The sequence below is a fragment of the Wyeomyia smithii genome, chromosome 3 (genome assembly GCF_029784165.1).
Source record: "Wyeomyia smithii strain HCP4-BCI-WySm-NY-G18 chromosome 3, ASM2978416v1, whole genome shotgun sequence".
NCBI classification, from domain to species: Eukaryota; Metazoa; Arthropoda; class Insecta; order Diptera; family Culicidae; genus Wyeomyia; species Wyeomyia smithii.
Genome location: NC_073696.1, coordinates 249,310,759 through 249,329,713, shown reverse-complemented (window position 1 = coordinate 249,329,713; position 18,955 = coordinate 249,310,759). Strand labels below are relative to the sequence as shown.

The 18,955-nt window shown below is 39.9% G+C and overlaps 1 protein-coding gene across 1 annotated transcript in view; it reads right to left on the bottom strand.

Moving 5' to 3' along the window:
• LOC129729472 (uncharacterized) overlaps positions 1 to 18,955 on the bottom strand; it is a 279,093-nt gene that overhangs the window by 38,784 nt on the left and 221,354 nt on the right. The window contains exons 3-5 of the mRNA XM_055688064.1: positions 6,502 to 6,627; positions 6,068 to 6,232; positions 5,609 to 5,723 (exon numbers count right to left, since the gene is read on the bottom strand). Coding sequence (XP_055544039.1) covers positions 5,609 to 5,723; positions 6,068 to 6,193 — 241 coding nt within the window. The 5' untranslated portion in view covers positions 6,194 to 6,232; positions 6,502 to 6,627. The remainder of the gene's footprint in view (positions 1 to 5,608; positions 5,724 to 6,067; positions 6,233 to 6,501; positions 6,628 to 18,955) is intronic.

Here is an 18,955-nt window from a genome sequence, read left to right as displayed (position 1 = left end):
ATACTCACTATATTTACATTCACGACATGGAAAATACATCTTCAAATATACCTTAATCAATAGCCAAAATAGCCAAACACTTCACTTTACTCTAGACATCAAAAAAAAAAAAAAAAAAAATATGAAAATTTATGATTTTTCGACCTTCTAGAGTAGGGTCCCCCCTTAAATAAACATGTCTGTAAATGTATGCACTTATCTTAGGCCTCTGCCATGGTGAACGCGAACGCGAGCGATGAGGCGAGAAACTTGCCGTAGGTAAATAAACAGCTCTCATTGCGGCTGTTCATTTACCAACAGCAAGTTTCTCGCCCCATCGCTCGCGTTCGCGTTCACCATGGCAGAGGCCTTAGACACCGAAGCAGCATTCAGTGAGTCAAGCATGCCGCCGAGTTCGCACCCAAGCGAGCACAAACAAACCGTTTCCATGATTGCAGTTGCCGTTCTCTCGGCTTCTGCCGCTCAGCAGAACTTGCCATCGGCGACAAGCATATGTACAGCGTAACACTGGAGAAGAGGTTTCACTGCGATTAACTTCTGACACAATACAGTCTCCGCATGAACACGAACGCTAAGCAAGTTCACCAACACAACACTACGATATTATGACAGCCATTTGCAGAGCGATAAACTGTACAAGAAAACTGTGATAAAATTCTAATTCCCGAGTCCCTTCACTAGCAATTCACTTCAAACATACTGTAATAAACAAGGAATACCCTTAACTACAACTATCACACGAATTTCACAATTTTTTGCACTATGCACCACAATTAAACGCGATTATCAAGGATTATTAAGGGTCTACACACAGCGGGCTTTCTCTCCTCTCTCTCTACATTTACATATTTTCTTTGTTTAGAAAAAGTTTAAAAAATTATAATTGCTTTCATTCTCAATTTTTTCTTATCTTCATTCATATACAATTTTAGAATTTTTGTTTTGTTTTCCCTAGCGTATGTTTAGTCACTTGAAGATATATTCAGGATCTTTTTTTTTCGACTTCTTCTGGGTATCAGAGATGTTTTTCCAGTTATTAATTTTAGAACTTTTCGACGTTAACTTCTGAATAAACTTTTGAAGGATATGAAAGGTAGAGGCTAGAGAAAAACCAACATTAGCCCTCCACGGACGGTGATCATGAGCGGTGGTGAAATCGAAGTGATAGATGAGTTCGTGTATTTGAAATCTCTGTTACCCGCCGACAATAACACAAGAAAGGAGATCCAACGACGTATTCAAGCTGGAAATCGGGCCTACTTCGGACTTTGCAGGACGCTTCGATTCAGGAGCTTACGGCGCCAACAATAACTGACGATGTACAAAACCCTAATTAGACCAGTAGTTTTCTATGGTCTTGAAACCGTGAAGTGTTGCGAACAATATTTGGTAAAGTACAAACCGAAAGCTGACATTAGAGCAGGCGTATGAATTACGAGCTGCAGGCACTACTTGGAGAGATTCCCATTATGCACAAAGTAGGGATTCTGCGATGTTCCGGACAAGTCGCGAGGATACCGGACGACAGGTCAGGACAAGTCGCGACGATACCGGCACCAGAAACAGAGGGGGTCAACGTGATAGGTGGCTTGACCAGGTTGAAGCGGATCTGCGAGTGTCGAGACACCCAGAAAATTGGCGGTGAATAACCCGGAACCGAGGAAAGTGGAGGAAAAATCTTGATACAGCACGAGGTACCACGGCTTTGGGCTGCTTAGGTAAGTAAGTACATGGAAGTTTCACCAGCGACATTGACCTAGTGGCTCACGTACTTGTCGATCACTACCTTCACACGGACTGCGAAACTACTCACGCAGGGTCAATCATAGTAACCCATGAGTTAGTAAATTTGACAGCTCTATCGGTTTAACACTAACCGTGAAGTGTGCGCGTTCAAAGAACGGTACCACGCCGCGTCGAAAACGGACATCGTGCGGCACTTTGTGGGCATCTACAACATCTTGGCACTATAGGAAGACAATCAGAGCATCGAAAGAAAGAGGCCGCCGATGGCCGACAACCCTGAGTGACAAAAAGCTCTAAAAGATTTTGAAGAAGAAGACCGAGGGAAAACTGGCTACAGTTGAGTGTGCTTGGCTAGGTAGTCGGTGCAACCGGCCACGCAGTGAAATATTGGCTTACATGGACATACATGTCAGGAAGCGGCAGTCTCATTTATTGGTCTCGGATGGTCAAGTCGATTTTTTTCGGTGAATCGCGACGTAGCGGTGGTGATGGACTACGAGACCTTTCTCACCCTGGATGGCAACGACTGGCAGGGCACTGCCCACGACAAGACAATGGACCCCGAAAAAAACCTAACATTAGTATCATCCGAGAAGTGCCAACCGTCAATCAGTACGTGATCAATCTGGGAGCAGGCTTCTGCATTTGGACCTCTAGGTGTGTTTCCGAATATTCAATGGTAGAAAATAGGAAAAAATAGCTATTCCTCTGGTCGCGGTAAAATTTATCAGCCTCAGGCCGTTTTGCCTTTCAACGATCGGACGGAAGAATTCCTCCCTCGCAACCTGAACGGTTGCATTTCCAATGATGACTTTTACGTCGTGTTTTGGGTACCGGGCATAGGTTCGTTAACGCTTTTCGTAGATTTGTCGTTGATCGGTGCATGATTGAAAAACTGTAGTTGAAAAATTTGCCTTAATTCCAACACGCATTTACGGTCATCTATGTGCCTCCACCTAGCTTTACGGAACCGAAACCCGCTGTTTTGCCGCCACTGTAGTAGATGTGGTACTTGAAAAAAGTGTGTGCAATAGGGTCTACTGCACGGAATTCCCTTTCTCCGGAGTTTGAATACCGAACCTCCTAAATCGCAAGCCAGCTTGCGCCGGTTTATTGAGAGATCGGACATTCAAAGTGCCCAATATCCAATCGTTTACCGTTTTTTGACGTAGGAATACGTCTAACCGCACTCTATCGAGATACATTCTGCGAAAAATAAAACCCAAGGTGTAACGTCGGAATGAAAGGTTTCAAACCTTAACACTGATGTAACCACATAATGGATCACAATAATCAATATGTCGTTGGATTGAAAAAATGATGGACAATTTTGTGATTTATTAGTCATCATTATCACTTCATTGTTAAACAGTGAAAATTTCATAAAAGTTTCAAGGTCGAATTTTCACAACCACACGCGAGCACGCCTGTCTCAGACTTCATGAGTAGACACCAACTGCCTGCTGTGATATCCTGTATAGAACAAGAAAATATTAGGGGAGAACCGTACAAGACGCACCAGTTGGGTAAGATGGCCCGTGCTAGTAATTCCTCAAAATGCACACACATGTGGCTTTTTATGACGAATTTTTTTTGCTTCTCTCATAAAAATCTAGCTTTTCTACACTTCTCATATAAAGTGTGCCATGATGACTAAAATACCTAAAAAACTGTGCCATTGGCTGTGGCTCTGTCCAACATGTAATTATTCATGAATTTTATATAAGCTTTTATGATTAACTGATTTGTAAATAATACAAAAACTGTGATTCCCCGACCCTTTACACTTTTGGAGTTTGTAATACTATGAGTATTTCAATTTATTTCACTAACTTTCGTCAATTTTTACCTAAAAACGATCAAAATTCAAATTGGGGCAGAATGCACTAAGAAGCGCTTGCACGAGATTGCTTGGCCGTTCCATTGCGTTTGATTTTACTTCTGAGACTACAATTACTTCTCACTTCGCGTGCTGATTTCTGCTAGTGGCATGTTAGCCTTCTGCTTTGGAGCATATTGGCCTATGTTGTGGTGCGTTTGGTCACGAGCTTGTTTGGTGGCGATGGTAATTTTTACCAAAAAAAAACATTGAAATTGAGTATTTTAGAATTAACTTCGTCATAAACATGCATTAGATAGACCCTACAATCATCCAACACGTTCAATGTCGCTTAAAAATAATGAGAAGCGCTGTAAATCGCAAAAATGTTTAACTGGTGCGTTTTGTACAATCCTCCCTTTTCATAACCTTACTTGTAATTGAACAACACTATGCGAACATTAATTGCTGAGGCTAATGTTATGCATCATTCTAGCCCGGTTTTTTTTTTGATAACAGACATATGACTTTCAAATATGGTATCTTCGTTGTTCTTTTGTATCTTGAAACTGATTAAAGCTCAAAAAGTTCTATGTCAATTTTTTAATATTCTGTGAATATACAATTTCCACTAAAAACTGTAATTCGTTATCGATATTTTTTCAATGAGCTTGTAACTGCAGGAAAATTTTTTATGTGAAATCTTTGCCGCTTTGTGATCGGTGACTGAGCCATTTTTCACAAGACAAATAGATATAGAAAAAAGTTCAATTTATACTAAATCGTACTCAATTTAGTATTTCTTTTCGCGTATTAAATATAATTGACTGAATTAGAATGAAAGTTTTCATCAGTGTTAAAGAGAATATTTTTTCTTCTAAAATAGAGTGTTGCAAATAAATAATCAAAATACAATATAACGGGGTCGATATTGGAATCACGCCAGAGTTTCTTCCGTTGCCAAAATCGAATCATACTAAAAATACTAAACAAACTAAAAGTACTAAATAAATTTAACTATTAAATTTGATTAAACGTAACGTAGGGGGGCCTATTATAGCTGTTTACCCTACAAGATATCGACCTCATTTCAATCACGTTTTCCGTTTTATGCCAAAGGTAATCAAACATCCGTTTTCAAAAAAAAAAAATCATAATTTTTGGTGTAGATACTGAAAATATTAAATTTTGGTCTTCAGATTGACCACTAGCATATTTTAACGAGGTTCAAACATTTTATGACGGTTTTCTTTGTTAAATTGCAACTCAAAAAAGTTTTTAACGTGGTTCCATACAAATCTTCCCCGCATAGAAAGACCTTAGTGTATACTTTAAGGTTAAATATGAAGCTGTGCAGTTTAAATTCAATTCAAATAGTAGAGTGGTCCATTATACTTAGATGACTATGAATGTTAAAAATGCCAAATATTTAAAAAAATATACAACAGTGTCAGAAAAAAACAACAAAAATGTTTGAAAGGTTTAAATTCCAGGAATGTTAACGATAATTATCGACATGAAATCTATTCCTAAAGGCCTGTTTCAAAGAATACATCAGAATAAGATATGATAGCTACAATAGTTAAAAACCCTTTTTTTTCGTATTTGAATTGCTATTAACAATTGCCAATAATTATATAAACTGGTTACCATCAAGTCTGGAAATTTCTTGCACAGTTATTTTCATCAAAAGTTAGTATAATTTTAATGTTTAACAAGACCAAAAAAACGAAATAGAATTTTGAAATATGTTATGAACTTTTTTTTCTAAAATTACATTCAAAATTCAAAAACATGAAAGTTTGAAAAAAAAAACAAAAATAAAACTGATTAATGGTATCATCGTTGCTAATGATAAATAATGTCGAAATTTCAATTATCCGAATCGTCTCTCAAAAAATTTTGTCTGCTCGTAGGGCTATTCAATATTGTCACGTCTTCAATAAATTGCTTGTGATCAAGCCAAAAAATGCATATTATGTTATGCCGCGATAAACATGTCCATTTCACACAAATGCGCTCGGGGATAAATTCAAATTTTACCTGGCTTGTCGTATCGAACACACAGCTCGCATATAGACTTCATCGCAGCGCGGCCAACGTTGGAATCCATCACCACGAGTGAGCTGTTCTGGATCGCTCCTAGGTGGGACTCGATCTGAGGGGGTGGAAGGAAAAAATGTAAAAGTTAAATTTCCCATGATGCTACATGCCAAAATTTTCCATGCGCGCGCGGTGAGGATGATGACTGAGGGGAAAATTTCGATAATTTCGGTATACCGAAAAATTCCAAAACCTCATCGGTTAAATTATTCGTCCCGGTTATGGAATCGGGGAATTTTAAAAAGGATAATTGCGGTGCTGCCAATCTACTAGCTAATTTTAATGCATCCATCAATCACACCAAGAGTCAGCCAGCGATTGGAGGGGTCAACAGTTTTAGCAGCTCCGGTGTAATCAACTTCCGCCCCAAAACGTTTAGCAAAAAAGAAACATTCTCACCCATTCGGCCGTAATTGCATCGTGAACGGTCATGTCGCCTACGACCAGCCGGCAGTCTCCTTGGCGGTCCAACACCACAAAGCAGTTTGCGGTTGGATGGCTGCCACTAGTTACAATCGATGCCATGCACTGGCTTGGCAGCAGTTTCTTTATGTAGGTGCCGTTCTAAAATAAGATGTGGTAGAAAAGAGAAAGAATATAAAAAAGTTAGTTTGCACTTGCGAGTGAAATTTGGCAGAGTTGACTTCTGTTTTAACCGAGGCACACTAACGGGGTCGCGTGGCTGCTATCGTGGAAGTTATTGTCAGGGGAAAACCACGCCACGCCATTTAGGCACACATTAAAAGTTAGATTTAGACCAAAAGTAGGAGAAATTATTTCCCTCTAATGTTGTTTGATATGGCGGCTTAATGTTTCATAGTTTGGTTACCAACCTGATCGTTGCCAACTGCTGAAATCAGATTAACTTCGCCGTGTATTTTCCATAGCGCCTCGGCAATGTTCCGTCCGACACCGCCACCGGAGATGTTAACCTTTGCCTTGTATGTCGCACCGTCCAGCTGGAAAAAAAGACAAAACAACTAATTAAAAACAGTTTAAAACATAGCTTGTATTTTACAACAGACTAAAAGTTTATCGAAAGTCGAAAACATCAAAATCAAACGTCATTTTATCTTTCTTCCTCATAGTGTCATTACTTTCAGTCGGTTAAAAGTTTTATGTCGATAATTATGATAGGGATGACTGAACTTTGTAAAGAATCGATCACTTGTTAGTGAGTTGCCTTGGTCTTACTCAATTAAGTCACAAACTATTATTACTTTTTACGAGTTGAGCAAAAAATCAATATGGAGGGAAAAAAGTGAGAAGTTTGAGACATGTTTTTTATTTCTGTTAATATGAGGAAATAGTCGAAAATAAAAAAATTAGTTATAACTTTTCAACAGTACTTTAACAAACAAACGAGATGATGACATCATTCTTGTTTTGTTATTTTCGCTTGTAAGACGCTTAACAGAAAAACTTTTATCTTATGCCCGAAGGTTTATTTATTATTTATTTGGCAAAAAGTTGAATAAATTCCATCTGCGGGTTTTGTCAATTGAGGAGACGATAACATCACAGAAAATAAGTAATTTTCCTCAGTTCCCGCGGGCGATGCGGCATCACAGGCCAATTTAATTTAATTCCATTTTCACCCGAAATATTGAACAGTATCATTTCCAACAACGCCGGTTAGAGAATAGAACGATACTCTATCTACAATCAGGATTGTGTTATGTGCTTGTGGTAAACGTGAAATGACAGTTTGAAAAAAGTTTTGAAAGGGTAAACATTGATTTCTTTACGCAGAAAATGGATTAAATTGCGTTTAAAAATTTGGTTTGATGTGGAGTAGTGATTGAAAAACTAAACGGATTTTACGACATTTTGCAATATTAGTGTTAGAAGACTTGAAAAAAAAGTCGAAAACGTCATACCCTATAGGTCATAATAGACAGATAAATCGGTCGATTGGAATCTATTTCAAAACATTTGTATCTTGCGGATGACTTCAATAATGTAACATCATTTTCCTCGTAGGGGAACTGCTCATTTATTCATCTCAGCCCATATTTTCATCTCATACAACATGAAAACACAATTGAAAACAGAAAAAACGCATATTTTCTAACTGAATCGATCTGCTAATCCATGAAATGGATTCTCCTTAGTTCACTTTAGATTTCTCATTAAGTAGAATCTTCAAAAACTCACTTAAAAGCTCTAAATTTTATATAATAGTCAGGCATCTGCACTCGAAAACTCATTTATTTCAATCACCTACCTCAGAAAACAAAATCCACGCATTGTTCTGTACGGCTACAACGGGAATCGTTCAGCAGCCAACCGAAGTTTTTCTCATCACTAGCGGACCATTTTTTTTATTTTAATCACTAAACAAAATCACTCACTACACTAAGAATATTTTAATCTATCGTTCACCTCAAATTTCCAAAAACCAGCTTGAATTTGCAGAAATATATGAGATGAATTTCTACAATTCCTAAATTTCAACTGTATGTATTTTCATCTGTTTTCACTGCCTTGAAGGAAGTCAAAAGTTGCCAAATCGGTTTCTATTAATACGAACAAATCATATTGAAAATGTTGAATTATTTCGACATAATTGACATAAATGGACAGCACTGCAGTGGTTACCTAGGTTACCATATTTGCACGTAAACAACTACAGCGTATATCTAGGTAATCTACTACGACGGGCTGCGGCTACGTTCATTCAGGATAATGTGATTCATTCATGATTAATAGTGCATTGCAGTGTGATGAATATTGGGGCGTCGTGAGATGAATAATTAAGCAATGATTTGAGTTTTGATATGGATATGGAAGCGATGTGCAAAATGGTTTAGTTTACAAAATTCAGGATAAATCTAGCTAAGTTTACTAAACATACAATACTGAACGATTCTATAAGAGCACGTAAGCGTATTTTGTTAATTTGTTCAATGATTTCATGAAAATTAGTTGTTTAATCCTTGCATGCTTCGTGAATATCGGCTTAATGAGATTAATAATGGAGCAGTTCCCCTATTTATATTAACATTTACGACTGCCTCGAATTTATTTTTATTGTTGGAGGTATTATTTTACCTAAAAATGGTCTTTTGTTTTTAAATATAACATATTTTTAAATTCCACCGAATGTTTTGACTGATTTTTTTGCATCGTGACCAAGGATGAAAAAAAATCACATCACACAACAATCATTTGAGAATCATTTCTTAAAGTGCTAATAATAAGCTTTCGATTCAACTAAACCACCGTTAAAGAAAATCACACATTCCTACGGAAGCAGAACACGTATTAAAGCGAAGAAAAGCAGTGCGATGTCGTATATAGTGAATGTTTTACGTAAGAAACAGCTAAATTATTGCACTCACACGATCGCAGCGATTTTTCCAAATGTTGTTTGCAGGTAGGCAAAAGTTGACTACTCCAAATTGTCCTTTCACCATGATACGTGATTCCTGGTGATTTTAAATATCACATGCTAATATAAGGAGTAGAAACTTGCACTCGAGTGAGAATGATTGGAAGCTATGAGTTAAATCAAACAACATATTTGTAACAACTTATGGGAGTGAATCTCTATACATTTTCAACCCGATCATAGAGACAAGATAGGATAGCCATTTCGCTGTCACTTCGTATAATGTCATAGTCAACAACTTTATTCGGGTTCATCTTGTCGAACAGAAAACTGACTGTATCTTGCTTTTATTGTTTACCAATAGGCTTTCAATGACCTCTTAAACTGCTCGAAATCGCCTCAGTTATTTTATCTGTCGAATGATTGAAAACAGTGTCGTTGAAATTAATCATTCTAATGGTTCGTGATGCGACTAGCGTTGCCAGGTATTCAGATTTATTTGGATAATCGAGATTTTTTAACATATACCATTGGCAGATTTCCAGATTCCAAATTTTTCCAGAGTTTTTTTTTCTTCCACAAAATGGCGTCCATTTTTTTTTGCTTTTCGACATATTGATGAAATTGACCTGGCAACGGTGGCTCGAACAGGTAACCTTTCGGTTTCACACCGCTGCCGACTTACGAAAAAGACGAAAATGAAACAGTGAAATCGATGTATTTCTAGCAATCGGTTTACCAATACACTTAAAATTGATGGCGCTAATAATAATTTTCATTCAACTCTCTTTTTCATTAAATTTTGTTTACCTGAAAGAGAAGCTTTACTTCATTGATTTGGAGTCATTCAAAGCATCGTTGAAGGTTACTGTAGCACAGTTGTTTTTGATTAGAGGCAAAAACTCGTTTGTACTGCTTTAATTGGAAATAAGTGGTCGTCCTTAAAAGGACGGTCGGTTTGAGTTTCTACAAACCTGAAAATTAATCGAATTACTTGTTCTTTCCCATTTTCTCGGGAGAGGAATAGCTTGGATATTTAGCACGTCTCTTTGAGTATTTTCTTAGGGCATTTAGTAACGCCGGATAAAAACTTGTTCAATTCCTCGTCATATGAGGCAGGGCCTAGCATTGTTGGTTACGTCTTCGCCGACCACGCTCGTGGCCTGGGTTCAAATCCCAACATCGACATAGGTGTCGATGGTTGTGGGGTGGCTTGATCCACTCACAACTAACTCAACTGGTCTAGATTCAATCCTAGCCGACAGCGGGAGTTTTTCTGAGGCGAAAAATCTCTGGAATTACGCCTTCCATCGCATGAGGAAGTCAAGCCGTTGGCGCCGGCCCGTTAGTCAACGGGTCGTTAGTTAAAGTCCTGGGTGGAGTCGCTTTTCTGGGCGTCGATGATTGGCACAACAACCAACAGTGGCGGAACTAGACTGACGGAAAAATAGCGGGAATAAAAAAAATCCTCGTCATTGCTGATTGCCACCTGCAAATGATGCGGAATGACTATCGTATTGTTATTAGGTCAATGGTATACTGAAGGCGAAGCATTTTTATGTATTTTTGCCATTGTTAATTCCATTGTATTATTCCTCATGAGAGAAAAAACGCCTTTCGCGCCGCTTCGCTTTCAGTATGACATTGGCCTGATTCGGTTGATTTCAACAGTTATGCAGCAAAGATATTTCATTACAGTGGATAGGTATTCTAACACCAAAGCGCCAAATTTTCTTTCGGGATTTGAAGCTCTGCACGAAATGATCGCACTTCGTCTTTCCTAATTCGATTAAACGAAACAGCGAGGCGACGATGAATAAAACTGCTCCCTGTATGATGAAAAAACTCGTGTGATTGTCTTAAATCACCTATGAAGAGGACTAGCACAAAAACCACACGAAGCGGCGTAGGTGGTAGAATAAGAGAATTCAGAAGAGAAGATCGAATGAGCTGCACATTGTTTTTCGTCAATTGTTTAACCGTTAACAAGCATGAGACGGCGCCGAAGACAAGCGGTCAAGAAACCAAGATCAGATTTCCGTACGTTTGCTGTTGCCTGGGAAGCTAGCCAACACGCTGGGCCAGAAACTAAAGCTGTTACGAAATACACTAGCTTGAAGTGCCAAGTACAAGTTACAATCGGAGCCACAAACGCGGTATTGAAGCAATGTTGAATTTTATTACCTTACAAATTAGGAAATGTATGACCGCAACGAAGAAGGAGTGGCGCTTAACCGTTATGTGCTCGACGGGGTACCCGGAAACCTTTTTAGGATGAAATTTCATAGTTAACTGCAATCAAAAGTGATAAAACTCATCTTAAAGCTCATTAGAAGGCAACTTTTGATTTTTATAGTAACACGATTCCGAGTTGAATTTTTTTACCACTCGAATGCCCGACGGGGTACCCGGGTACCCACAAATTGTAATTCTTATAATTTTGACAATTTTCGTCCGATTTCAATACTTTTGAAACCAAAAAATTCAGTAACTTATCTACTTTGAAATCAAAGTCAGCGGTGCCTCGAAGGAATTTTCTCATTGCCGGAAATCCGGTTTTTCGAGGATGTGCTCCGAAACTGAGGTATTTCATGAATATTTGAACAGAATCTTACAACTATTGGTCCACAGTTCACAAAATTACTTCCACAGGCTATTTTTATGGTTTTGGGTGTTTTAATGGTATGCCCTCGAAATGGTCCTTTCTAAAAAGATTCCACCGGGGCTTTAGTGGCCATAGAAACAATTATATAATACAACGTCACATACCATTCAACATGGGTATTTCCAGAACCACGCTGATATCTAGAAACCGTAAAATGACCCCCGAGGGCAATTTGGAAACCTCAAAACGACCTCAGACGTCATCTTAGATTCTAAAATGGCGACTTCCGGCACCTGAAAAAGGACCAAAATTGATCGAATACCATCGACTATGAAAATACCCGTCATGAGAGATGTTGACCATTTTTTTTCCAGAAACCGAAAGTCGCTATTTTGATATTCGAAATGGCCACTAGGGTCGTTTTCATGTCTTTGGACATCATTTCGATTCCGACAGTACTCGTATAAAGTAGTATTTGGTCAATTTTGGCTGTTTTCCTGAAACCGGAAATAGTGACTTCCGGTCACCATTTCGAAGTTCAAAATAGCATCTGCAGTTAATATCCGGTCTCTGGGCATCATACCGATTACGGAAATATCCATAATGGGTGCTATTTGGTCATTTTTGGTTCATTTATAGAAACTGCAAGTTGCCGGTTTTTAAATCAAAATGGTCTCTGGACATCATTTTGATTTCGAAACTACTTATAGGAGGTGGTATTTGGTCAATTTAAGCTGCCTTTAAAAATCGGAATTCGCCATCTTGAATTTCGAAATGGCGTCTAGAGTTGATTTCGGGTCTCTGGGTCTGTCCCAATTCTGGAAATATTCGATATTCGGCCACTTTTTAATCAGTTCCAGAATCCGGAAGTCGCCATTTTGATAGTCAAAATGGCCAATAAGGTCGTTTGCAGGTCCCTGGACATCATTCCGATTCCGTAAGTACTCATATGAAGTATCAATTGTAATTATACAAATAAAATTATCAAATATTCTTAAAAATCCTTAGTTTCGGAATATATTTCCGAAAAACAAATCGAAGAATGAGAAAATTCTTTCCGACCGAGAATGAGAAAATTCTTTCGGGGCACCGCTGGCACTGATTTCAAAGTAGATAAGTTGTTGAATCTTTTAGTAGTAAAACTCTTACAATCGTTTTGAAAATTGTTAAAGTTACAAAAGTTTCAATTTGTGGGTACCCGGGTACCCCGTCGGGCAGCGATGGTAAAACTGAATTCTGATTTTGAAAACGAAATTGTTACAAAAATAACTTTTTATCACTTTTGACTTTAATTACTTTATTGGTTAATTTTGAGGCGCTAAAAAGTGCCATTGCATTAACTTCAAGAACGTGGATGGATTGGAACAAATGGAACTCATAACAATTTATAGTATTTGAGCTAAGCATTGAGAAAAAGTGTTGACACCATGATTCCGCTTGCCTATTTTCATCCGTACGTTCTTAAAGTTATCGAAAAAATAAGTTAAAATATGCTATAAGAGTGAAGAAAAATCCTGAAGATGGGTAGTCTCCAATAAAAAAAGTAGTATTTTGTAGGCCCCAATGCTTCCTAAGAACAACGTTTTCTTGTGAGATGCAATCAATAGAAATTGAGAAAATTTCAAGTAATTTTCGTATAAAATACTCTGTACTCTGTACCCCACCCTTTACCCTCTACTCAATGAAGGTACGAATTTTGTTTATTCAGTAAAGGTTTATATTTTTACATGTTCTACAATTTTGCCGAAAAACCTTTCCGTTATATATTTAGAAGCTTGCTGTAACTTATTCTCGCCGTACTTTTATATTAGTGGGTTTCTCAGGCTTTTTGCACGGCGCACACTGTTTCCAAAGCTGCAAAAACGTGATCGAAATTATTTTGACCCAAAAACTAGATTTTAGAGCCATAGTGCCTCCAGGAAAGTTGATCCATTAATTATTCTCTATTTTATAGAAGCTGCAATTCTGTGATTAATCCACTCAATAGTGAGAAGCGAATTTTACTTTTTTTCATTTTTGCATATAAAAATTCACTTAGGCTTCAAATGGTGAGTCTACAACTTGGAAGGAACCGTGACCTATCCTACATGTCCCTTATATACGTTTTCCTGAAATCCATCCACGCCCCAGTTTAGTCCTATCCCCGTCCGCCTACATCCAACCTAGCGACAAGAACACGTTAAGACCCCGGATCCGGAAACAGCGATCAGACCCGCACGATACTCTCAAGGCCCGAGGGAGACAACCCAATATGCCAGTCCATAATATCTTGGCCCAGCAGCGGAACAAATTAAATATGCTGCTTACCTATGGCAATGAAAACCATCATACAGTAAACCAGTGCTTTTAATGCAAAATATTATAGCTTTAAGTTAGATTTAGTTTCAGCTCGTAATCGGCAGCGAGGATAAAAAATTTGCTTTTAGTTATTAAGATACTTTAGAAAGTAAGCTACCAGATATAATTGGCGCCGTTAAACATTAAATTGTATTTGTGCCGTGTCAAATAACCAACAAGCCAACAAGCCGCCCCGAAAACACCAATTGTTGCAAATATCGAAGAAGTTAATACGGATTGGAATAATCGGCACAGACCTAGGCGACGAAATAAGGACTACGATTGGAAACTCGGTACATGGAACTGCAGCTCGTTAGGCTTTCACGGCTGCGACAGGATCATATATGATGAACTAAATCCACGCAACTTCGAAATCGTAGCACTGCAGGAACTTGCTGGTCGGGACAGAAGGTATGGAAAAGCGGACATCGAGAGGCTACCTTTTATCAGAGCTGTGGCACTACCAACGAGCTTGGAACGGGCTTTATAGTACTGGGTAGGATGCGCCAACGCGTGATCGGGTGGCAGCTGATCAGTGCGAGGATGTGTAAGTTGAGAATTAAGGGCCGGTTCTTCAACTACAGCATCATCAACGTGCACTGCCCACACGAAGGAAGAGCCGACGATGAGAAAGAAGAGTTCTATGCGCAGCTGGAGCTGGAGCAGGTGCATAATAGCTGTCCGCAACGGGACGTTAAGATCGTCATCGGTGATATGAACGCTCAGATAGGACGGGAGGCAATGTACAGACCGGTGATAGGGCCGAATAGCCTGCACGCCGCATCAAATGATAACGGCCAACGATGTGTGAACTTTGCAGCCTCCCGCGGTATGGTAGTCAGAAGTACCTTCTTCCCCCGCAAAGACATCCACAAAGCCACCTGGAGATCACCTGACTTACAAGTGGAGAACCAAATCGACCACGTTCTAATCGATGGTAAATTCTTCTCTGACGTCATCAACGTTCGCACCTACCGCAGTGCGAATATTGATTCGGACCATTACCTTGTTGCAGTATGCATGCGCTCAAAACTTTCGACGGTGCGAAACACGCGTCAAAGTCGCCCACCGCGACCAAACATCGGGCAACTACGGGACGCCGAGGTTGCACGAGAGTACGCGCAGCAGCTGGAAGCAGCATTACCAACGGAAGAGCAGCTAGGCGCAGCTACTCTTGGAGAGGGCTGGAGGGACATTCGATCAGCCATAGGTAGTACTGCTGTAGCGGCGCTTGGTACTATGGCTCCGAACAGGAGAAACGACTAGTTTGCCGACGAGTGCAAACAGTTTGTGGAAGAGAAGAATGCAGCACGAGCGAGAATGCTGCAACACCAAACGAGGGCGAACGTGGAGCGCTACCGACGCGCACGGAACAGGCAAAACTCGGTCTTACGGAAGAAGAAGCGCCAGGAGGAAGATCGAGATCGCGAGGCGATGGAGGCACTGTACCGTGCGAATGACACACGAAAGTTCTACGAGAAGCTGAACTGTTCCCGCAAAGGCTATGTGCCACAAGCCGACATGTGCAGGGACCTGGGCGGCAACCTTCTCACGAACAAGTGTGAGGTGATCGACAGATGGAAGCAGTACTACTATATAGCAGAGGACGACGACGGAGTGGTAGTAGATCTCGGTGTACGCGCAGATGACGACAGAATCCCAGCCCCTGACCTCCAGGAGGTTAGTAGAGAGGAGATCGGCCGGCTGAAAAACAATAAAGCCGCTGGAGCTGACCAACCCCCCAGCGAGCTGTTAAAACACGGTGGTGAATCACTGGCTAAGGCGCTACACTGGGTTATTGCCAAGATTTGGGAGGAGGAGGTAGTACCGGAGGAGTGGATAGAGGGTACAGTGTGCCCCATCTACAAAAAAGGCGACAAGTTGGATTGCTGGAACTATCGCGCAATCACGTTGCTGAACGCCGCCTGCAAGGTACTCTCTCAAATTCTGTGCCGTCGACTATCACCGTTTGCAAGGGAATTCGTGGGGCAATACCAAGCGGGATTTGTGGGTGCCCGCGCCCCCACGGACCAAATATTCGCGGTACGGCAGGTCCTACAGAAGTGCCGTGAGTATAACGTACCCACACATCGCCTGTTCATCGATTTTAAATCGGCATACGACATAATCGTTCGAGACCAGCTATGGCAGATTATGCACGATAACGGCTTTCCGGATAAACTGACACGGTTGGTCAAGTCGACGATGGATCGGGTGATGTGCGTAGTTCGAGTTTCGGGGACACTCTCAAGTCCCTTCGAATCTCGAGGAGGGTTATGGCAAGGTGATGGATTATCGTGCTTGCTATTCAACATCGCTTTGGAAGGTGTGATACGTAGGGCTGGTATCGACACGAGTGGCACGATTTTTAGAAGGTCTGTTCAGCTCTTTGGCTTCGCCGATGACATTGATATTGTAGCACGAACTCTTGAAAAGATGACGGAGACGTACATCAGACGGAAGGCTGAGGCCGGACGAATTGGACTGGCCATAAACGCATCGAAGACCAAGTACATGAGAGGAAGAGGTTCCAGAGAAGACAGTGTCAACCTCCCGCCACGAATTCATATTAGCGGTGATGAAATCGAGGTGGTAGACGAGTTCGTGTACCTGGGCTCACTGGTGACTGCTGACAACGACACCAGCAGAGAAATTCGTCGACGCCTTATGGCAGGAAATCGTGCCTACTTTGGACTCCGGAGGACACTCCGCTCGAATAAAACCCGCCACCGCACGAAGTTAACCATCTACAAAACACTGATCAGACCGGTGGAGGACCAACGCGCCCTTGGGGTTTTCGAACGAAAGGTGTTGCGTACCATCTGTGGTGGGGAGCAGATGGAAGATGGATCATGGCGGAGGCGGATGAACCACGAGTTGCATCGGCTGCTGGGAGAACCACTCATCGTTCAAACGGCGAAAATCGGGAGACTGCGGTTGGCTGGGCATGTCGTTAGGATGTCGGACGACAACCCGGTGAAAATGGTTCTTGAAAACAACCCGACTGGAACAAGGCGACGGGGCGCACAGCGAGCAAGGTGGCTCGATCAAGTGAAAGACGACCTGCGGGGCCTCCGCAGACGACATGGCTGGCGAGCTGCAGCCATGGACCGAGTTGAATGGAGACGACTTCTTCGAACAGCAAGGGACACTTCGGCCAGGAGCTGACTGGTAAGGTAAGTATATAAAAATTCAATTTGTTCGGCAATGATGTTGCACATTTTATTAGAAACAACTTTCTTAAAGGTACCATACTTCTATCTGCCTTTTTTAATGGACTTTTGTGGAGGTTTCTACAGATGGCCACTAAAAAACATTTTTTTTTTAATATAACATTTAGTGGTGATTTTCTACAATTTTCCAATGTTTTACATTGTTGTTTACTGTCACGAAACACGCAATTTCATCCATGGAAGTTTATTTTTATCTCTCATATTTCATCGGTTATTGACGATTTTTATTGAAACAATGCACTAATTTACTAACAGATATCTTTAAAATCTGCAAATATCTGCGGATTAAACCTTTTCTATATTTAAGTGTGAGAAAAACGTCATTTAGTCCAGATATAGGTATTTGTCTCTCGCTGTCTCCTGTGTAGATATTTTTAAATAAATGAGTGCATTATTTTAATAAAAATCTTCAATAACTAAATAAACTTGAGAGATAAAAATGAACTTTCTTCGGTGAACTTGTGTGTTTTATTGTAGTTAACAACATTGTAGAACATTGAAAAATTTTAGAAAATCACTATAAAAAGTTATATAAAAAAAAAAGATTTTAAGGGGCATTCTAGAGAAAACTTCACAATAGTTCATTTAAATGACCAGATACAAGTATAGTGTCTTCGACAAAGTTGTTTCTTACGAAATGTGCTAAAATTATACTCAGCAAAGTGGATTTTTATATGCAAAGATGAGTAAAATAAAAAACATTTCTCTCTTTTAGGTAGATTAATCACAAAATTATAACTCTTACAAAATGGAGAATAATTAAGAGAACAACTTTACTGAAGACATTATTACTCAAAAATCATTATTTTTTGAGTTAAGTGTAATTAGTGTAAATTAGCGCATTATTCTAGTAAAAACCGTCAACAACCTCAAATATATGTGAGATAAAAGAACTTTCTTCGGAGATATTGTTTCTTTTGTTGTAACATATAATTTTGTAGAACATTCGAAAATTGTAGAAAATCACTATAAAAAGTTGAATAGCCAAAAAAGATTTTCAATAGCAATCTATAGAAAACTCCACAAAATTCCACTTAAATAAATAGATAGAAGTATGATGTCTTCAACGAAGTTGTTTCTTTTAAAATTTGCTACAACTTTGCTGAACAAAGTAGATTTTTATATTCCAAAATGAGAAAACTAAAACTCGTTTTTCACTATTGAGCGGATTAATCATAGAATTGTAACTTCTATAACATGGAGAATAATTATTGGAACAACTTTGCTGAAGGCTCTAAAATCAATGTTTTTGGGTCAAAATAATTTCGATCACGTTTTTACAGCTTTGGAAACAGTGTGCGGCGGAGCATTTTTTCAAGCCGAAATATTTGGAACACCTGCATTTTCAAAACGCTGAGCAAATTGATGCAAAACTCTAGGTTCGTTTGCAAATTTTGATAAATGAGAATCAAGGTCCCGTTGCGAGACTAGTCATCGCGGCTCTAAGGCAGTATGTCGAAAGTACCCTACTGCGAACAATTCAGAAGTGAATACGCCAGTAGGTATCGGAACACGGGAACGAAAAGGGACAATGTTTTGCAACTCGTTACTCGAAACGTCAGAGTTTTACTTAAACTGGTACTCGTGGGCATCGTAACCAGATAACTGTGAATAGTCCTGGAAAAGTACCAGCCATCCAGAAATTGCGGTCGCCGAAGACGGGTAATGGTGGGTTCCGAGCGGTAGATCCTATCTTGGAAACGACTTTCAAATGCCACGTACCATTAATGAAAATGGCCTGTGGTTGGTGAATTTCGCCGCAGCCAGAGGGCTGGCAG